Source organism: Pararge aegeria, chromosome 2 (assembly GCF_905163445.1).
Source record: "Pararge aegeria chromosome 2, ilParAegt1.1, whole genome shotgun sequence".
Classification (NCBI taxonomy): Eukaryota; Metazoa; Arthropoda; class Insecta; order Lepidoptera; family Nymphalidae; genus Pararge; species Pararge aegeria.
This window is the reverse complement of record NC_053181.1, coordinates 10510319-10532540: the sequence shown is the minus strand read 5'-3', so window position 1 is coordinate 10532540 and position 22222 is coordinate 10510319. Positions and strand designations below refer to the sequence as shown.

Here is a 22222-nt window from a genome sequence, read left to right as displayed (position 1 = left end):
AAAGAGAAAATCACTGACTTACTAACACACTGAATAATTACGAAATCTCGGGAACTAAAAAGCCTGCAAACTTGAAAATTGAAAGGTTTATAGGTGTCAGCTAAGAAATGGTTTTGAGAGATTCCGAAATATTGGTTGGAAGTTTGTATGAAAGTCTTGTGTTATTGAAGTTAGGAATGTGAATGTCAATATTTAGTTTATCAAAATTAAATAATAAAAATCTATTTAAGGTATTATGGAAAACCCCCCGCTTAAGAGTAGTAAAATAGGGAATGAAAGTTTTTGCACATTTTTTATAAGGAAAAGCGCCTGGGATAAAACAGGGGTTAGAGTTTCGCGAGTTTCGCGAGTTTCGTATGTAATTCCTATTATATGTTTTTGAAGTTAGAGATTCAGGTTTATAATTCAAAATAAATATAATTAGTTAATTACTACTGAAGTGATCATAAGGAAATTTGTAATTTCTGGTCTCTTTGGTCCTGGTCATTAGCGGTATACTAAATAATTGTTTGTATCCTCATTCCTCAACAGACATTTTGTCAAGTTGATTTAAAATAAATTAGAAAACCAAGATTAATTCAATATACTTGGTTGACAAAATAAAACCAAATGCCATTTAGTTTTGTTTAGAAACAAAATTTAGTGTAAAATGGGTCTAATAACGAGCAAAGATACAAGACGTATAAGCTTTAATAATACATTTGCCTTAACTCCAGTTCTTATACAAAAATCAATTGAAGATACTGCTAATATTATTGCGATTGATAATTGTGAGAAGGTATAAAACCCAATCTTTTAAAGATAACAGCCCATGTGCAAATTATGGTTGTTTCGAGTTGTTATACATCCTGCGGGAACCGTTTGTTTTTGTGTATTAGTTGAAAGCTTAAGCTTAAAGTAGGTTCTCACTAGCTGTTGCCCGCGACTTTGTCCGCGTTGATTTTGTAAACCGTTTATTTTCCCGGTATAAAAAATATCCTTATGGCAATCTTCAGGACGCAAACAAATTCTATGCCAAATATCACCCAGATCGGTAAAACGGTTAAGCCATACAAGGTAACAAATGCTATTTGATAGAATCCCGCGAGTAACTTTTACTAGCAGCTCTTCCGGATTAAATATTATTATAGGACGAAAACCACAAGTGGAATCAAATGATAGGCTTTCGTTTTGGACTTTCTAAAACAGTTTTTATTTTCTTTAAAAACGAATAATGTTTATAAAAAATATCAAATATTTCCACCATTTATGAAGGTATGAAGTTTTCAAAGCATAAAATACAAACTAATATTATAAATGCAAAATCGTTTATTTGTTACCAATGGCTCAACCACTGCAAAAATCTTGTTAACCCCTTGAAATTGTCATAGAATGCGTATTTTATCCCCCAAAAGCTCCGTTAACGTTCCCAGGGGATTAAAAATAGCTTTATTATATCGGTACAGCTTCAAGTTAAACAGATCTTGGCGAAATTTTGCATTCTGGAGACGGATACGAAGGTAGGTTATTTTGTATATAATGCAGACATCGCCGTCCAGTCCCAAAGTACCTAAGCGTAGCTTGTGTTATGGGTACCTACAATCAGGAAAATTAGACAGCTTACCGATGTTGAAACAGCTAGGCTTGTTTATTTCGCATACTTTCACAGTATTATGTCCTATGGGATCTTGCTGTGGGGAAAAGCTGCAGATATTGAAAGTATATTACAGAAAAGAGCCGTACGATCAATATATAAACTTTGATCACGCGAATCGCTTCGTGAAAAATTTAAACAAATCGGTATTCTTACAGTAGCTTCGCAATACATTTATAATAATATAGTCTTTGTGAGGCAAAATATTACTCTTTATAAATCAAAAGCTGAAATTAACAATCGACTTACCAGAAACGGTCATAAATTAGTGATATCTTCATATCGTCTGCGAAAGGTGCAGAACTCCTTTGTGGGGTTGAGTATACGCTTTTACAACATGATTCCTAAGGAAATTCTTGACCTACCAATGCATACATTTAAAAAATGTGTAAAAACGCATCTAGTACAGCGAGGTTACTATACATTTGATGAATTCCTCAATGACAAGGTAGAATGGAAGCAGCCAGCCTCGCTCTCATCTCCCGCAAGATAGCAAAATGATTGTAAATGTTGATGTTGGAAAAGAGCAACTACTGAGTTTCTTGCCGGCTCTTCTCGGTAGAATCTGCTTTCCGAACCGGTGGTAGAGTCACACAAACATACATACTTGACGTTTCAAAAGTGCTTATAAAGTAGGCCTACTTGAAATAAATAAATTTGAATTTGATGACTGATGAATATTTTTATGAATAATATACATAAATACTTATAATACACTAGCTGTTGCCCGCGACTTCGTCTGCGTTTGATTTTGTTATCAGTATCGCTAAGCCTTAAATGATTATAGTTGTATATACATATAACATGTGACTGTCAATTAATTATAGACAAATAATTTGCAATAAAATAAAATTGTGACTTTACTTAAAGATCTAAGCTATCCTATCTCTTAAGTTGGACTGACTGCTCACGGTGTGCCAATTTAATTTAAAATCGGTTCAGTAGTTTAGGAGTCCATCGCGGACAAACATCGTGACAGGAGATTTATATGTATTAAGATATAAACACCCAGACACTGAAAAACATTCATGCTCATCACACAAACATTTTCCAGTTGCGGGAATCGAACCCACAACCTGGGACTCAGAAAGCAGGGTCACTGCCCACATTTCAACCCTGGAAAGACACCCATATCCAGACATCCTTTAAAAATAACCGTAAGTTTCGAGGCGCTCGCGTTTTAAATTTGTGATTTTATAACTTTTATCAACTTTGAATAGGGGAAACTCTACTTTATTATTACATAAAAAGTATATCGAAAGCTAAAAGAATAAAATATAGCACAACATTATTATGTTTATTTTATGCGATTTTAAACAAATGAGTAGAATTCTTATAAAAATATAAAAAATAAACAGCCTTTCGGCTTAGGAATTAAATCACATAAATTGACGAATTATAATGAAGTTTTTTGTGATAGGTCTAAAGTACTGGACACGAATATATTTGTAGCAAACATCATTATTAGGCTCTTTTATTATTAGTCTTCTTGCATTTAGCGCTGGGCATCTTGGGCATTCGATGATTTTATGCGTTTAATAGCTGAATTAAATGGACGGCTAAGGTCCTTTCGTGAGTTTGGTGTAAATGTAGATCAGCAATGTCTGGGCCTGTGCCTATATTATTCTGAGCTGAAATTATTACAAGCCTATCAGACTCTAATGTTCAGATAGCGACGAAGTTAGACGAGACTGATGGTTCTGCAATGCAATGCAACAGACAAAAATTCCTTGTGCTTTGTACTATCCTTTGCTTTGTTTTATCTTTAAATAACTCATTTTCAAGGTAACTTTGTTCGTCATCTTAGCTAAGGTTTTCGAGCTCGCTAAAGGTGTCCAGAACTTGATCTATCCTGTTATTTTCTTCTTTGCCCAATAATTTGCATACTCCTCTTCTGTTAGTTTCGGACAGTGTTTCATCAATGTGATCAATCGATCAAGGAATGCATTTTGAATATGCTTTTTATTATGGGAACGACAATAGTCTTTATTAAGTTTGTCGGTAAAAACGAATATTTGATACACACATTTTATAAACCGCCAGGCATATCATGTAGTAGGTAATTTACCACCATGCAAAATTTATCCTTTATCCATTACTTACTCCAATAATTCTCACTACCTCATCAGCCGTAAGCTGTATTACTCTTTGATTAGGCAAGAATACGGAATAACCGATTTTTTCAACATTGGGTCAAATGGTTGCAATTTTATCGCAAACATTTCGGCTATCTGTTTGTGGAATTGCAAGCCCTTTACTGTTATCGCAAGGATCTGTCATGTTTATATAGTTTTAACTTTAGTTTTTAATACCAGTCATGAGGTGATTTGCAAGCGTCCGGTTCTACTTTTATTTCTCACAAGATGAATGAATTTTGAAATGTAACTTGTTGATACCTGTATAAGAGTAACTGCCGAACGTCTTGCCGGTTTCTTCTCGATGGAATCTGCCTTCCAAACCGGTGGTACAAACAGACACACGACGTTTTAAAAGCGCCTTTACAGTAAGCTTACTTGAAATAAATGAATTTTCAATAATAGCCCTCATGACACATTGTTACATTTTATGCGATGCCATCAACCCATTAAAAATGGTATTAATTGTAATGATGTTTCTTCTTTCTAATTTCTTCAGAACTCATCGTCTGATTTAAACTATAAAGATACTAGCAGTAGATTAATTGATCTGCGAGATGAAGACTATGATTATTGGGCTCACAGAATAGAATGCCTAAAGAATGACCACCAACAAATAAACCAGATTTTAGAAGAGGAGTATCAAAAAACAATCGATAATACGAATAAATTATTTCATCCACCGAAAATAAGTCAAGAAAAATTACAGAAACTTAAGCCCTGTTTTGAGTGGCGAGCCAAGGTAAATAACATGTTTATTATTTACAAATTAATTTGAAATATAGAAGTGCTTTTCCAAACGAAATGTCGTACACCACGCCCGGGCTGCTAGCTAACTGCGCCACACTTACACTCGGCACTTGTTTAGTATTTCTTGTTCTATTAGTAAAATATATTAAAACATACCATTACGTGATAATAATTATATGAATTGCACGTTATTTTGTTTATAGTTTTGGTGCGTACTATAGCCAGCATACAACTAAATACCTAAGCTGCAGTGCGCTGCATTTGGATGGAACAAAGAAGTGATGAGTGGCTTCTTCTCTATATAAAATTATATAGATAAGAAGCTATATACAATTCTTCTCTATATTCTTCTATATATAACTTTATGATATTACTAAATATTAGATCATGGATGGTATAATTTATTGCAAAATTTTGCAGATTTTGCAATGCTATGAAGATAATCCTCGTCAGCCTTTAATATGTTCTGCCGTAGTACAAGAATTCAGCAACTGTGTTTCATCGTGCCAACTGGAAGATTAAATCAAATTCCTAACTACCATCCATTTATATTTGAAAAATGCAATAAACTAATGTAAAATTTTAAATGACAAATGCATATGCATAATAAAACACTGGATACGCATTAAACCTATATTAGAGTGGTGATACAAGAGATCAACTATCTGTCATTATATTGGTATTTTCGGATAAATGGCTAGGCCTATTTTTAATTTTGACGTAGTGGTGAAACATTGACTTACCCGGTAACTTTGATTACACCGACTATCTGCAATCCTTTTTTTCCTAAAAGTCCCATCCAAATCGGCTTAGCCATTCTACTTAGAAAGACTTTGAAAAAGTTTTTTTGGGTTTAACTGTTTCAAGTTATCATCTGATTATAGAAAGATCTTTATATATTTCTTTAGATAAAGTATGATTTTTAGCCAAAGTGAAAAGCAATGTTTTACTTTACGAGCGCGGCGCCGGGATAGATTCAAAACAATCGGGTTTTTAGAGTAACTTCCGAACTTAGCAAGGTTGTTGCCTCGAAAATCCTGAATGTAGCGAAGGTTTTAGGGGCTCCCAAAGCGAAAGCAGCTTTAACCCTGAGTTGAATACTCTACTTTCTAAGAAAGGTTTAGAGGTCATGGATCTAAAACGTAACAACTTTGACACGGCGCGCCTGGAGGTACTTTTTAAATTGCTTTCCTGTAAACTTCTGTGTCGCTGATTGTGTTAAATGTATAAGTATCGCACAGTAGGCTTATTAAGGTTTCATGTTGGGAACTAAAATACTATTGTAATCTTTGGTTGGGACTTCTAAGTTTTATTATTAAGATTTAAGTTTATCGCTAGTATTTCTATACGCGACGCATAGTAGTCGAGAAATCGTCTCAAGCTATGCTAAAATTCTAGAAAACGTTTTAACTCGCATCAAGGAAATAATATTTGACGGCCGATTGGCGCAGTTTGCAGCGATTCTGCTTTCTGAGCCACAGGCCGTGGGTTCGATTCCCACTACTGGAAAATGTCTGTGTGATGAGCATGTATATTTTTCAGTGTCTGGGTGTTTATATGTATATTTTAAGTATTTATGTATGTTATTCATAAAAATATTCATCAGTTTTCTTAGTACCCATAACACAAGCTACGCTTACTTTGGGGCTAGATTACGATGTGTGTATTGTCCTAGTATATTTATTTTATTTATTTATATCCTATGGCCAGATCTGACTGAACGCCTGTGAACAATGAATGTACTCAGTGATCAAAGTTAATAATAGCTATTTATTGAAAAATTTAGCAATAAGGTTACGTCGACCTATGCTTCTAAGTCAGATGTACCTATGTAAGATTCAGTGCATTCAGTGATTGTAATTTTCATTGATTTTCATGTTTTCAACGTTGTGGCCACAGTTTATTTTAATTGTTCTTAGGGTCACAGAAGTCCACAGACAGACACAACATACACATTTAATACATATTACATGTCCACCGACCCTTACCCCTGTGGTGTCAACTGTCAGCCTAACTGTCAGCCTAACTGTCAAAGTGGAATCAATTGTCAAGTGTCATTGATACTTTTACTGGTACCGACTATTGTCTGTTACGTTCAAACTTAACTTTTTAAATATTTTGTTCCGTGATACTTTCTGTTATGCACATGTAATATTTGTAAAATGAATTTAATAACATGATAGAGATGTCAGCCAAAGTTTATTTAATTTATTAAAATAACCATAGAACAAAGCCTGTGAAATAGTTTACTATGGATTCAAACGATTCAGTAATAGATGATAAAACATCTAGCCACACCATTTTAGAAAAGATCAATGCTAATAGTGAAGATATAATCTCAAACAAGGTATGATTTTTTTAGTCAAATATGTGTAATACTGTATAGTACCGTACGTGCGGTTTGAGTATGCCGGACTGAAGCAAGTCATAAGTAGTATTTGTACATGGCACAAGAGCGTACATTTCGGCGAGCTAACTTTAGCCCAGCCAAGTTAGATTGTGTGAACTGTAAAGGATATATTTTTTAAAGTTTTGCTTCTTTCCAGGCCCCAGACATAAATGATTTTACTATAGTAAAGCCCATTAGCAGGGGTGCTTTTGGAAAAGTTTTTCTTGCTCACAAGAAAAATAGTAAAGATCAGATGTATGCAATTAAAGTAATGAAAAAGTCTGACATGATAAACAAAAACATGGTCACACAAGTTGTCACAGAGAGAAATGCACTGGCGTTATCCAGAAGTCCATTTTGTGTACATTTGTTTTACTCATTGCAGTCAGCGTCATCGGTGTATTTGGTTTGTAACTTAAATTATTTATCTTCTGTAAAAGCCTACAATATGTTCTGCACTTAAAACTAAGGATCTGGATCTTTGGTAAATCAAAATCATTGAGTTAATACATTGCACACTGCAGCACGCAACCACCTAACTATTAATTCTGTTTTGAACCATGGCTTGGTTATGCTGAGGGAGGTTGTCTAACAAGTGTGTTGTTAGACAATCACCCCAACAACACTTTTAAGCAATCTATTAAAATATCTAGAGCACTAATAAACAAACAAACTGGAGGAACAATTATCCATCTACAAAAGGTGAAGAAATTGCCTTGGTTTAGGAAGATAGGGTAAAATCCATTAGCAGTTAAGTCATTTCTGGTCAATGAAATTTACTGCTCTGTTTATGGCTGTTACTAGGCAAGCCCTCTGTCTACAATAATATCAAAACAACTAAAATTTTGCTTAGCTAAGACACCAGAAAGTATCTTTCTGCAGTCCAAATCTCAACAATTTTGAAGTGTGGTTCATGACAACATAATGTCATGAGCATTCCCTGTCAATCTATACTTCATCGAAGAATGGAAAATATTCATCAAGGAACTTACCACCCTATGCTTATTTCTGCCTCCAAACAGTATTTCTGTGTTTTGGCCTTAAGGTTTTGGTTGTTAGTGTAATTACAGGCTCAAATTTTTTGTAGAGGTTTTTGTGACAGCTTGTCTATCTCGCGAAGAACTAGCACCATACCTATTTCTGCCCCTAAGTAGCATAGTTACAATGCGGTATTCCGGTCTGAAGAGTTTGGTTGTCGGCTTAATTTTGGCCACATGAGGCTTGACATCTACACCTCAGGTTGATTGACACAGGGCAACACTTTACAGGATGTGTGCCTTGCATGTCCTACAAAGTGTTGATGTGTTTTAAGTCAATGGTTTTCCAGTAACTATAAGGTGGGCTATCAGATTAGTCAGTCAGTTATTATTATAAAAAAAAAACCTGTGCAATTTATTCACACATGGCGGACATGTAACTTCTGAAAAGTAGCCTATGAGAGATTGAGGTGGATGTAGAGTATCAGAACTATTAGGATAAATGTAAGGCTTATTATTTAGTTTCCATGGTAGAATAAGTAAATAAATGTATAATGTTTTCTATCTCACTCTGTCCTATACATTTGTGTGTTTGTTTCTTTATCTAGATATTATTTGGTTTCCTTGGTAACTTAAATAGTAAAAAATCAGATAAAATAGAATGTATATTTCTATCTCATTCTTTGCCAGCTTCATCCTACACATTTTTGTAGTTCTCTTAGTGTCTCTCAGTGTCTCTTACCTGTCGTTTTTTCCGTTGCATCAGATTTGAAATCACAATGATTCTAAAGAAGTTTCACTTCAAAAATATGATAATAAATTCATGGTTTAAATGGCGACAATTTTGAAAATAATAGAAAATAAACACAATTATTGATATGACAGGAAACTGCAACAAATAGTTAATCGAACTGTTTTTTTTAACATAGGTTATGGAGTTTATGGTTGGCGGTGATTTAAAATCATTGCTAGGCACATATGGCTTTATGGAAGAAGCTATGGCTGTGTTTTATGCAGCGGAAGTTGCATTAGCACTGGAATATCTACATAAACATCACATTATTCACAGAGACCTAAAGCCTGACAATATGTTGATATCAAAATCTGGTCATGTGAAACTAACAGATTTTGGCTTATCTAGAATTGAAGTACATAGAGGTTAGTAGTCATTTTAAATTTAATATAATTTTCTATAGACAAGTTGTTCTGTTGCTTAGGATTAATAAGGTTCTTATTGTTAAACCAATATTCGATTTTGAACCTCTAGAACATATAATTTATAATTTATTATGCAATGTACCTAAACTATACCTTAAACTACATAGATATACATTTTCTTTTGAGTCCCTAGCCTATCAAATATTATCTAGCGATATATTTATAAAGTCAAAATTCAAAGTCATAAATATCTTTATTCAAGTAGGCCTGTAGGTGGCAATGTCGATGCGCACATTACATCAGAATTACACTAGTGAGATGATGGCGATAACCATATTTGTAAACTTAAAACTACGAGGGTTCCAAATGAATGAATGGTCTAAGAAGAAGCCCACAACAAACTTAGCCGGGTATTCTTTTTTTATCACCATCTCACATTGTCATTAAAAATTATTAGAAGAGCAACCTAGTTAGAACAATAATTCACACCCAAGCTTTTTTATCAATTACGTAGTCCTTTATACTATAATAGCCAATAGGACTTTTCTATAAGCTTACGTTTAATACAAACTGAACTTTTTAAGAGACATCTCCAAGATGTCAATGGGTAGTTTGTTGTAGAATTGTATGCAATTTGCTTTAAACGAATTATGAATTTTATGTAATCTAGTATATTGCACTGTAAGTTTATTCTTACTTCTAATGTTAAAATTATTACTAGAAACTGATTAAGGGTATCGGTTTTAATATAACTGCCATACCCCTAACAAATTAGTCTACCATTTTAGACTGAGATTTAAGGAAGGGTGTGAGAAGAAAATGTGTCGGTCACTATTCCCGTCATTTACCCTAGAAATAGCATTAAATGTTTTTTTTTTTTCAGATTTAGAAATATCGGATTTTGTGAACTGCACACCAAGCCTTAATATGCGAACACCAGGACAGTTGTTGTCTTTGACCTCACACCTGTCCTTCGGCTCAGGAGGTGGCAGTAACCGCAACTCTATCGTTGATACTTGTGAGGATTTTATTGATCAACTTTTACTTGACCAGTATGGCATTTACAAAACAATCTACGGAGTGGCAACAATAACAAAATATTTAAAAATCCAATCCAAATCAATTACATTTTTTAAGTGGAAAATTCAAATGCTTGAACAGATCGTTATAAATAATAGCTAAGCACCATCTCGATCTCGTTTTTCCATCCATCTCGAACGTTTAAATGCAAAAATCCACACGACACCAAAATGGGTCCCATTGGTCTCTATAATCATTGGGTCTGACGTTGTTTTCCTTCACTATTCTATTCCAATCGATAAAAAAATCTATAGCTAAAAGTCTCAGAATTTCGTACTTAGTATTGAATGTATTCAATGATTTTATTATATTTACCCTATGTATTTCCAAATATATAATATTTTGTAATTAAGTCGTATTTGCGTCGCCACTTCGTATATTATTAATATATAAAGTTTTTCGTATTTCCAAATTTTTATTTTGTTTCAGCAAAATTAAAAAGTGACTCTCCTCTATTGGATTACTCTCAACTATCAGGGATACATCCTTTTATGAGCGCCGAGAGCATAAATTTGGATGAACTAGCTGCAAGTATTTACAATTTACTTAAACATAACATAAAAACAAGCAACCGATGATTTGTTAAACAGATCTAAGTTAATTAGCACACACATAGTTCAAGTTTATGTGTGAGCTAAATTTAAATGTGTATCCATTCAGGCATCCTAAGACTATTTTTTAAAGTAGCATATTTTCCTAGAACTAGTGGTCGCGCACTGGTCGAAATTCCACCAGAATGGTCGTTATTAAGGTTCTATTACAAAACTATACTTCTATAATCACAGATTTCGCAACGGTTCTTAATTTGCCTGGTTTTTCAAACAATATTATTATCCAAAAAATCATTCAAAAATAGTATGCTTGTATGTGTCAAATACACGGTAGCATATGTAATGTTTTTTTACTGATTTTTTTATTAATTTTACTTGCAACCATGCCTTAACGTAGTCATGAGGCCCTGTCAAGGCATAGCAATAAAAAACAGTTTGACCCTTATTATTATTACAAAAATACACGATTTCTGTCTTAGGATTCTAATGAGTGTTAGTAGATATATATATATTTATATATATATAGCCTCACAATATATTTATAACAATATAGTATTTGTAAGACAACATATTAGTCTTTATAAACGAAAAGTGGATATAAACAGTCGACTTACAAGAAATGGTCATAAATTAGTGACATCTGCATATCATCTGCGAAAGGTGCAGAAGTCATTTGTGGGATTGAGTATACGCTTTTATAATATGATTCCTAAGGTAATTTTGAACCTACCAATGCATAAGTTTAAAGAATGTGTTAAAACACATTTATTACAGCGAGGTTATTATACAATTGATGAGTTTCTTAATGACAAGGTTGCTTGGAAGCATCCGGCTCCGTTTTCATCTCTCACAAGATAGAAAAATGAATGTTAAAATGTAAAATGTTAATTATTGATGTTGTAAAAGAGCAACTGCTGAGTTTCTTGCCGGCTTCTTCTCGGTAGAATCTGCCTTCCGAACCGGTGGTAGAGTCACTACACACGGACAGACTTGACGTTACAAAAGTGCTTGTATTAGGCCTACTTGAAATAAATGAATTTTGATTTTTTTTGAATTTATATATATACAGATATAAATATATTTATATATGTATATAAATTATGTCAGAACAATTAGTCTCTCTATACGGTTTTATGCATAATTAAAAAGAAAATATTCTGCAGTCATCTATATAAACTATAGGTAAGTGTGGGAAATTTCATACTGCTCCGTCGTAATTTTCGTAAAAAGGGGTACAACTTAATAAATAGCGCTTTGAAACTTAGAAAACCTGACTTTTATTCAATTGTCATTTTAATATAAGTTTTAAGTTTTTTTTTAGTTTTATTAATAATTATTACTTTCGTAAGCTTTTGTGTAGGCACATTTATTTTTGTGACAATACCAACACATTGATACTCCCTTCAATAAGACACCTTATTTTTCAGAACCTATTCACCTTTTATTATATACTTACATTTATTTAGGCTGTAGACGGTATCTTTAATATTGCTGTTTTTGATGCAATAAATCATTGATAGTACCTACTTAATTAGTTGTGGAAGTAAGCAACTGAGATTAATTGAATCATTCAACCTGTTTAAACTAAAGCATGAATAAAATACGATATTACACCCCAACACATTCGATTGACAAGGAAGTTAACCACTACGTACTTTTTAGAAGATGAATAAATATATATTTTTCATTCTTAGAGTCAAGATTCTGGATCCGAATCATTAAGCTCGTACCACACGTGTGAAAGTTCTAAAACCTCCAGCACGAATAATACGAAGAGTAGCAACAAATCGACCGATGTCAGTAGCGCGAACGGTTCGTCCTTGGAGTCAAATATGTTCACTGACTCCCAACATGATCAGTCCACTTCACCGTTGTGCCGAGGGCAATCATTAAAAAGGATACCAAGGTACGTAAACAGTAGAGTATAAGAAAGACCATAAGAATTACGTAATATACAACGTGTTACTGAATTACGAAATAATGTCGAAGGATGCTTAGGTACATTTCATAAAAATCACCCTGTAAAAATATTAAATCAAAAGAAGCATATTTATTTTTAAATACTACTAATAAAGATAAAAGACCGACACGTGCGTAGTATCTATGCCACACGACGCGTACCTAATAAAATGGCAGGAGTCACATGATTTTAATTTTGCATGTGATGTTAGGGCTGTATCTGATTTCCTTCAGTAAAAACTATGGCAGTGACTTATTATTAGGTTTCCGGTTTCACAGATAGGTAAGTCTCAGAAACAGTAGGTACATAATGTAACTTTAAAGCCTGTAAAGTATTATTTCGGTTTTCATTTACACGTTGTATATTTTACAAATCGACTTTGAAAAAGTAAGATTATCAGTTTTAGTTTTATTTGTTCGAAAGGATTTTATTCCAAATCCTATTTAAATTTCATATAGACCTCATGATGAGTTACGGAGATAGACAACGGATCTATTTAAAAATGACAGAAAATTAACCGTTCTTGCTGCTATCGCAGAAATATGTATTGTTTATTCAATCACAAAACTTAATATCACGCCTGTACACTAGAAAGGATGCACTACCGTTGTACGCCTACATTTTATTATAAAGTTAGGAGCAATTGCAATTTTTTTTTTTGAAAAAGAATTTTCTCCATCCCAAAGTGTGTGAAACTTGTGGTGAAAGCTTGATATGTTATTTTGAATTATACTTAAGGACTTACTTATTAATAAGGAGCAAATATTATTATTGTATATTAATTTAGATTAGATAAAGGTCATCATCATCATCATCATCACATCAACCGATAGACGTCCACTGCTGGACATAGGTCTTTTGTAGGGAGTTCCAAGTTCCACGATTCTGAGCCGCTTGGATCCAGCGGCTACCTGCGACGCGCTTAATGTCGGTTGTCCACCTCGTTGGGGGTTGACCAACGCTGCGCTTACCAGTACGGGGCTGCCATTCCAGCACCTTGGGACCCCAACGTCCATCCTTTCTCCGAACTATGTGCCCGGCCCATTGCCACTTAAGCTTCGCGGCTCGTTGAGCTATGTCGGTAACTTTGGTTCTTCTACGAATCTCCACATTTCTGATTCGATCGCGTAGAGATACTCCGAGCATAGCTCTCTCCATCGCCCGCTGAGTGACTCTAAGCCTTCTTATGAGGCCCATAGTTAACGACCATGTTTCAGAGCCATAGGTCATCACTGATAAAGGTATGCCTAGCGAATACTAAATAAATGTATGGGCGATAATTTATTATGTTGAATTATTCCATTAGTTTTCGTGCTAAGAAGAGAAAGAGAATTTTAGAATGCGATGGAGATACTCCTACAGGAGTAACCAGTCTTCAAGAGTCGAAAGAAAACCATAGTGGACTTACGCAAGAAATCATGGCTTTAGAATTGGAAGTCAGTCAAAATACGCCCAAAAGGATGGCAATCCATCCCACGCCAGAGAGGCGTAAAAACCCGCTTAAAGGAGTTTTAAAGAAGAGGTATGTTAAGTTTAAGTTAACCTTTGTTTATATTTCCGTAATATGATATTAATTTTATAATTTTTATTAGTGTTTTACCTACATTTGGAGGAATTATCAATTTTATAAATTTAAAAAGTGATATTAATATTACAAATTATCATACAAAAAATGTTGAAACCGCAAATCTCTGGTTGTACTAAAGCAGCTTGTTATACTAAGGCGCCTTAGATCAATTGCAGTGGAGTACATTGTTTACTTTCGATATGTAACTTTGTAGTTTAAAGCAACATCATTCTTCTAAGGCCCTGGCGGGACACCCACAAAGTCGTGCTGATGTCGCGTTGAAGCCGAGCGATGTAGGTTTTATATAAAACTGTCATATCACTAAAATGTAAGCTTGATCTTATCTTAAACTGCATCATCAATTGAGGTGAGATTGCAGTCAAGGAATAACGTCTATTTGTTAAAATTTGCTTTTATTTTGTTATTGTAATAGCAATAATACTCACGATTCATAATAATCTCAAAGTGAATTTGTTTCCTTCTCCTTTTATGCAGCAATACTAGCATCTATAATTTTCTTTATAAAAGTAGTGTGCTACGTGAATAGCGTACACATGAATAGAATATGCGGACGAAGTCGCGGTCAGGGTGCCAGTGTGAGATCTTCTACCTCCGTCTACTTCTTATTCTATCTCGTGAAAGTTATCTACGATTTGTATGGAATCGAAAGATCGCTATCTTGGGAAATGAAAACAGTATCGTCACTAGATGGCGCTTTTTCGATTCCTTATAAACAAAAGTTACCTTTCACGATATCGCCGTAGGTAGAAAATCTCTCACAAGACACTCAGATATGTAGAGAGATAAAAATTCGCTGTCAAATCGAATATGTTGGTTTAAGATGGGTATCACAGAACGACAGTCATCATTTCAATGTCGGAGTGATATTTTCTACCCCAGTAACAAATAAGTCACCCGAGGCCAAGAAAAAAGCGACAAGATTTAATTTGCCACTCGATGACACGATATTAAGCATCAAGGAGAAGTCTGCCACTTTTGGGAAGCACATATCTACGAGTCTAGAGATATTTCCTACTAGAAGATTGAGTAAGGTAAAATTTCAATTTCATACTCTTTTTTTTGTTGTATTCAATTACGCAATAGAAAAAAGATCCAAACAGCACGATAATATATTATATCGAGCACTGTCTAATTCTGTAATAAAATAATTCATTGACTGACACTTGTAATTATTGTAATTTGCATGTTGCTAAAGTGCTACAAACTTTATAAAGGTGTGTTTATATAGTTCAAACATTTAAATTATTTATTTTTATGCAGGGAAGATCCCCACTGAACAGAAAGTATGGATTGATATGGTGAACAATTACAATGTAAATAAAGATTAATAGTTTGGTTTTAAAGCGCTAAGCGTTGAAACCAGCAACGAAAATCAGCATTTTTTTTCCATTTAATGTACCAATGATTGAAACAGATTAACAGGCTACCTAAAAAACCTTAGGAGAGTAAAATTAAATAACAGAAGTTTCATAAAAACGCAGGAAAACTTCAAAAAGATATAATGTATAGAAAATGTTTGTTTGTCTAGGGCGAAGGTAATAGATCTCCAACGGAATGTAAAACACCATTAGCTGCAGTTCAAACACCATACAGGACGCCGAAAAGTGTACGGCGCGGGAACCAATTGTCTGACCAGCCAATCCTTGGTACTCCCGACTATCTTGCTCCGGAACTATTATTGCAGTATGTATGTCTTTCCAATTTAAAAGTTGCTATAAGATGCTTTTACGACAACCATGTCGAGTAACCTGGTTCGATTTCCGGATGGGAATTAATGACTGAATTTTCTAATTTTTGGTCTGGTGAGGCCCGAGGGGCTACGACCTTGGATAGTTACCATCCTACCAACCAAGACTTTCCGCCAAGCGATTTAGCTTTTCGGTACGATGCCACGTATAACCAAACGGCCTTGGACTCAGAAAGCAGGGTCGCTGCCTCTGCGCCAATCGGCCGTCCAACTTGTAGTGGAAAAAATATAAAAGTGAATAAAAGAATATTTTGGATTGCTGAAGCACAGATATACAAATTCCGATGCATAAAATATCTATACCGAATGAATATTATTTAGTTTAAGATCATCAAATCATAGTCAATCATAGATATAACAAAGAAAAAAGATCGAGATAATAAATAAGCTTAAGCATAAGCGGTCTGTTGCAAAATCTATAGTATAATATAAATTGTTGACAACATTATATTAATTTTCAGGCAGCATCACGGCCCAGCAGTGGATTGGTGGGCGTTGGGCGTCTGTATGTACGAGTTTATGACCGGCGTGGCTCCGTTCAATGATGGAACCGTGCAAGCTGTTTTCAGTAATATACTGACTAGAAGTGAGTATACCCCATCTCCATTCACACCTATGTGTAACATTCTACTGCCTCATTGATCTACTGCTTTGTATTTTCGATGCAAATAAGCAGTGCATACCCTACCCTCAGGGTCTTAAAGAGCCTTCAGATAGGACCATTAAAGTTTTGTAATTAAAAAAACACTAAGTAAAAAATATATGAAAGCGGCATCTAGTAATGAGCGGCCAAACTTCTAAGTCAATTGTCGCTAGACAGGCGACAGCGCAACCAGCGCGCGCGAGGCGCATAGCGTACAAAATAAAATCTTCTACTTCGTATTTTAATTTTTAACCGTAAACGCTAAACATTTACCTTTTAAAACACGTAAAAATACCTATATTATTATTTAAATCTCATGTTATCGATTGCAGGGTAAATCCATTATTAAGAATCACTCGTCATATCACGCCCTCTACTGTTGCATAGAAATATCAAATAAAATAAGCACGCCCAAAAAAAGAATCGTTCTGCTAGATATGTGCGTGCAAGTTAGTAGTGTGTGTCGTGTAATGTTATAATCGTGCGCTTGTACTTACAAGATTAGCATCGGTTCACACAAGAACAGTTTCATTCATAAATTCTTTAAGTATGGGTGTCTATAAGCACTGCTTACGGAAGTGGATAATCAATTACGTGTTTGATTTTTTTATGAATAAAATGATTTGCTTGGTTTGTTATTGTTGTTAACGGTCATTATTCTTTTTTTAGAATTAAAAACATTATTCACAAATGTAAATACCTTTTAGTGTCTTTTAAGAAAATTAAGGAACTAATATTATCGAATTAGTCTTTCGTTTTGAAAATAATCTATGAAACCAAACGCTGTCTAAATTTTGAAAAATTAATAATTTAGGTTTTCCAGGAATCATTGTAAAGTGAGAGAGTTAACAATAAATATGGTTTCTATTTATTGTTTACATATCAAAATAAAATAGCGTTCTTACCCATACTTAAAAAAAATTAAAGACTATTTTGACTAATTTCGATTGCAATATTATCTATAGCATATTCAATCGCCATTATTGTGTACCTTCGAACAATGCTGTATGGCGTTGGTGATAAATAAACGGTTCAAGTGCATAAATTCAGTAACTATAACCTTTAGTTAAAGTTTGAGTAGTGATAGTGTAATGTGTTAAGGTTAATTTATAGTTTATTCATTCATTTTATAATGAAAGCATATTCGTGCGGTCTTTGTTTGGGTTCAGTGTGCCTGGAAAAAGTACTTAGAGAAAACTTTAATTTCTATCCCTATATCGTAAAATTAGAAATCATTCGCAAAGGAAGGAGTGTACCAATGTTACAAATATCCCAAAAAATAGTGATAAAGTAACACGTATGTTTAATAATAAATATTACGAAAACTTTTCTTGGCTAAGCGGCTTTGTACATACCAATCTATTATTTTGCTTTCCTTTTGTTTTATTGTCCAATATACGTAAAGTGTGGAATTATAAAGGATATTGTGATCTTAATAATTTTCATAAAGACGCTAAAAACATGATATGTTGGAAAAATATTATCATCATCAGTGTGCTTAGAAAATGCTGCCGGAATGGTGTGTCATAATTTTGTGACGTAAATCAGGGTATGTACTTTTATTCAATTAGCAGTAGATAGACGATAGTATTAAATCAATCAAAAATATAACTTTCGTAAAGTAATTTGATTATAAACCGACATACCTATCGAAAATCTAAATTTTAATTTTACTTTATGTTTGTGCTGAACACCTTGTGCATACCCTGGGTCTAAGGGCTATACACGCAACTGAGTCATGTAATGAACAAAGTGCCGCCCCATGCCCAGTGGCGTGCACTGGGTTTCTAACCAGGGTATGTACACAGCAGGAAAATTGAATAAAACGGCAAAAATCCTCCTCTTATACCAGTTATAAATAAATTTTAGAGTAGGCAGTGCTTTTGTGCATGTATGAAGTGCACGCCACTGCCTGTGCCCAAAAACCCGAGGTGTATGTGTTAAGCCATGTGCCATTAATTATACCGGAAACGGCACCTTTTACACCGGACAATGCCAAACAGCAACGGCAGCAAAAACAAGCATTGCGGCAGTACATTGAGATACTCCGAATAGTTGATGGAGAGTGCCACGAGATCAGCTACAACCCCTCCCTTCCCTTCTTAACCAAGAATAGAATTGCCAAATCGAGAGTAAATTCACAAAAAGTAATCCTGAATCGAAACCGCAGTAACATAAAGCTAATACAAAACCATTTCAATTGCTTCTAGATATAGAATGGCCTGAAGACGACGAAGCATTATCTGTAGAGGCAGTAAGTGCTATCGAAACGCTTCTAACAATGGAGCCAGCGAACCGACCCGGTGCCGCTGAGGTGAAGGCGATGCCCGTGTTTCGTAACGTGGACTGGCAAAACCAACTCAACGCTGAACCGCCATTCGTGCCAACGCTCGATGATATTTATGATACTGGATACTTTCAAGGTAATTTTACACTAACATTTGTTAACTTCACCACTTAAACTTATTACAATGGAGGCGCGACGCTAGTGTGATGAAGGCGATGCCAGTGTTTCGTAACGTGGACTGGCAGAACCCACTAAACGTAGCCGAACCGCCATTCGTGCCAACTTTCGATGATATCTGTGATACTTTTATCTCTTCAAGTTTATTTTTAACTTACTCTGAAGTTTAAGTATGTCTAAGTTATCAGTCTCGTGATTAAACGTAAGTTACGTGCACGTATCGCTCTACCTGAGTAGGCGTGAAAAAAAATTGAATTGATATTTATAATGGGCTTTATTGACCACAAAAACGATTGCAGCAAAGTAATAACGTAAAGTTTAAGAATATAGTTTAAAAATAGGAACCAGTGTCAAAAATCTTAATATCATGATTTTTTTTCTAGCACGGAACATCCTGCAGCATTTACATGTATCCAACTTCGATATGTGAGGCTACGAAATGTCAAGCGAAATAACCACTATTTATTTATTAGCTAATTTTAATATGTGGGATATGTTCGAAATAGCATATTAATGCTTAACAGCCATAAAATTATATTAGACAGTACGCTCTAAAGTCTTCGGCGCAGGAATCTTGCAGTTTATGGTATATCTTCTTAGGGTCCATTTGTAAAACATTATAGAATGTACGAGAATTGGTAAAGGTTAGTTAATCAGCCCCTTACTAGCATCGCCTAAAAGCAGTGTTACTTCAATATTGTTAAATTTTTCTTTCAGAATTTTTTCTTTCATTTATAAATAGTATTGCTTTAAGCGATGATAGGAAGCCCCCCTAATAATCAGGTTGGAGATCTGTGTTGGATTTTTTGTCGTCTACATTTCAACGATGTGCTGAAGGCAGACGGTAGAAAGACGTATTTTAAGTCAAGTTGTAAAACAATGAATGCATTAATGCGTTCGGCAGTCCACGGTATACAGTATTTCTCTAGCGCGAATAGTGTTTGTACGCCATAAAGGTAGATTGCTACAAGTAAATAGTTAATTACATTTTCGAACGAATTTAGTCAAAGGCTCTTTATTAACCTAGGTCTAGCCTCAGCAATAAGGCCTTTACTTGGCTTATACTTTCGCTTAGTAACATAGATATTTAGAATAGTTAAGTGCAGTTCAAACTACGCTATACATACTGCTATACATATCATATTGCATACATTTTACTTAACTACCCAATAATTTGTTTTTCACATCATAATCATCAGAGTTCACCTTTTCGGTACGGGCCATCTGCTTATATGAGAGAAAATACATCTGGAATAGAGTTAAAAACGATTTACCTTTAGTCTGTTAACGCCCCACTGCTGGGCACAGGCATCCTCGAGTCCTCTCTCATAGAAAAGAGGGTTTTAGAGGGTACACCCACCATGCTACTCAAATGCGGGTTGGTGGGTTTTAACGTCTATAATAACCGGTACCAATGGCTTAACGTTTTTTCCAATTTCATAACTCCGGCAGGTACTGCGAATTCATTAACAGAAATACCAAACCGTTTTGGCCCGACCCGGTATTCATCTAGACGAACGAGGCAGTTCATACAAAAGCGATCATGCTGATATCTAATGCGAGTTGGTGGGCTTAGATAACGAACTTCGAAATATAGGTGACCATTATGTATTATCAGGTGTCTGTGATAATGACCGTGGTGAAAAGCTTTACGTTTTCTCTAGACACGAAAGAAAACACCAAATTCAAACCTAAGCTGGTCGCCCAACCAGTAACCGACTCGGTTTTAAAGGTTCCTTGATTGGCTCAATGACCTCTTATTGCGAAGGAGTCTATTTTGATGCATGCCGAGCGATTTTTTTTGTGCTGTTAAATAATAATGCTACATACAATATAATACATAGTGCGTAATATTATAGCGTAGTCTAAACGCACAATTAGAAAATAGTTAGCATTTACTGTGTGATAATACCAAATAATATTATTGTAATTTTATATTCTTATTCCTAGTTATAAAAGCTGTACCGTCCTGATCATGTCCTTTTGGGAGTGCTGTACATGGTACCAAATCTAAATTCTGTCATATTATATTTTTTATGAAGTAATAGGAAAGTTCAGTTACAGAACTAAAATTTCCTACACTTGCCAAGATTACCACTATTACTCTACCAACGTAATACCGCAGTCGCAATGTGTTCCTTGTTACCTCTCCTAAGGTCTTAAATAATTAGCTACACAGACACAAAAACAAGTACACACATACAATTGTAAACGGGTTATCACGTCAGTACATTTACTTAGGTTGCCAATTTTTTAAGCGCAATTTATATGAAATTTTAAATATATCGTAACTAGTTGTTATAACTATTCCTCTACATGGAGTAAAAGTGATCACACTTCTAGACGAGCCCCATAAATACAAGGAAATGAATCTATCTATTACCGGTTTATTAAAAATGTAAATTTTTATTTAGTTAATACGTCAAAAATTTTGTTAAAAAAAAGTGTTGCACGGTTCAATTCAATAGAGAATCCTAGGGCCTAGGTGTACAAAACTGTTACTTATGTATTATTATTGCTGTTATATTTATTTGTGCATTTAATTAAAATAAATAACAAAATTTCAAGGTATTTGTTTGTTTATTTACAGTCCTTACATAGAAAATATTGGCAAAATTTTATGGCTTTATCGCAAAAAGGAGATTTACCTATCAATTGATTAAGAAAGGCAAGGAAACATACGTAGTTGCCTTTCTCAAAATAATTGATTTACAATAGGACTTTATTTTTTTTACATGAAATCCTTGAACGTTTATTTGCTATTTACCTAAATGTCGGAAGGTTGTTTATGCATAATGACACTATATTTGTCGGTCTTAATTGATTTTACAGTACTGAAAATAGCTCTATTTTATCGCTAAAAAACTATGCAAGCATTCATAAGGCTCTGAGCCAAGAGTTGGTACCGATTCAGAGCATTCATCACTAATTGAATTAAATTGACAGATCTTAAAATAGTGCTATCCTTTTTCACAGCAAACAATGCTAAACAGACAAGCACTTCATTAAGACCTGTCAATTTAGGTAAGTTTATTAATTTGTTTAAAACAGTTTTTATGTAGGATTTTTTTGTAAAGAATATAAGACCATTTGTACCATTTTGTGTCAATTGTGAAGTTCAAAAAAGGTTACAACTCTGTGGCAATC

At 34.4% G+C, this 22222-nt stretch overlaps 2 protein-coding genes across 2 annotated transcripts; both read left to right on the top strand.

Annotated features, from left to right (window-relative positions):
• The first annotated feature begins 609 nt into the window (after nucleotides 1–609).
• LOC120629982 (MICOS complex subunit mic25-a-like) lies at nucleotides 610–5136 on the top strand. The gene is made up of 3 exons (XM_039899096.1): nucleotides 610–778; nucleotides 4268–4510; nucleotides 4939–5136. The coding sequence occupies exons 1-3, from the start codon at nucleotides 650–652 to the stop codon at nucleotides 5038–5040; spliced, it is 474 nt and encodes a 157-aa protein (XP_039755030.1). The 5' UTR covers nucleotides 610–649; the 3' UTR covers nucleotides 5041–5136.
• A 1467-nt stretch (nucleotides 5137–6603) lies between these two features.
• LOC120629975 (serine/threonine-protein kinase greatwall) lies at nucleotides 6604–21642 on the top strand. The gene is made up of 12 exons (XM_039899083.1): nucleotides 6604–6865; nucleotides 7065–7313; nucleotides 8814–9042; nucleotides 9926–10060; nucleotides 10552–10649; nucleotides 12368–12579; nucleotides 13940–14155; nucleotides 15042–15252; nucleotides 15750–15904; nucleotides 16430–16554; nucleotides 18822–19034; nucleotides 19459–21642. The coding sequence occupies exons 1-12, from the start codon at nucleotides 6770–6772 to the stop codon at nucleotides 19503–19505; spliced, it is 1986 nt and encodes a 661-aa protein (XP_039755017.1). The 5' UTR covers nucleotides 6604–6769; the 3' UTR covers nucleotides 19506–21642.
• The last annotated feature ends 580 nt before the right edge of the window (nucleotides 21643–22222 follow it).

Excerpts from the sequence above, each read along its gene's own strand:
- LOC120629982 (XM_039899096.1), top strand. The coding sequence starts at position 650 with ATGGGTCTAATAACGAGCAAAGATACAAGACGTATAAGCTTTAATAAT. Across the intron at positions 779-4,267 it reads CGATTGATAATTGTGAGAAG|AACTCATCGTCTGATTTAAA; the intron begins GTATAAAACCCA and ends TAATTTCTTCAG. Across the intron at positions 4,511-4,938 it reads GTTTTGAGTGGCGAGCCAAG|ATTTTGCAATGCTATGAAGA; the intron begins GTAAATAACATG and ends AAAATTTTGCAG.
- LOC120629975 (XM_039899083.1), top strand. The coding sequence starts at position 6,770 with ATGGATTCAAACGATTCAGTAATAGATGATAAAACATCTAGCCACACC. Across the intron at positions 7,314-8,813 it reads CAGCGTCATCGGTGTATTTG|GTTATGGAGTTTATGGTTGG; the intron begins GTTTGTAACTTA and ends TTTTTAACATAG. Across the intron at positions 10,650-12,367 it reads TAAATTTGGATGAACTAGCT|AGTCAAGATTCTGGATCCGA; the intron begins GCAAGTATTTAC and ends TTTCATTCTTAG.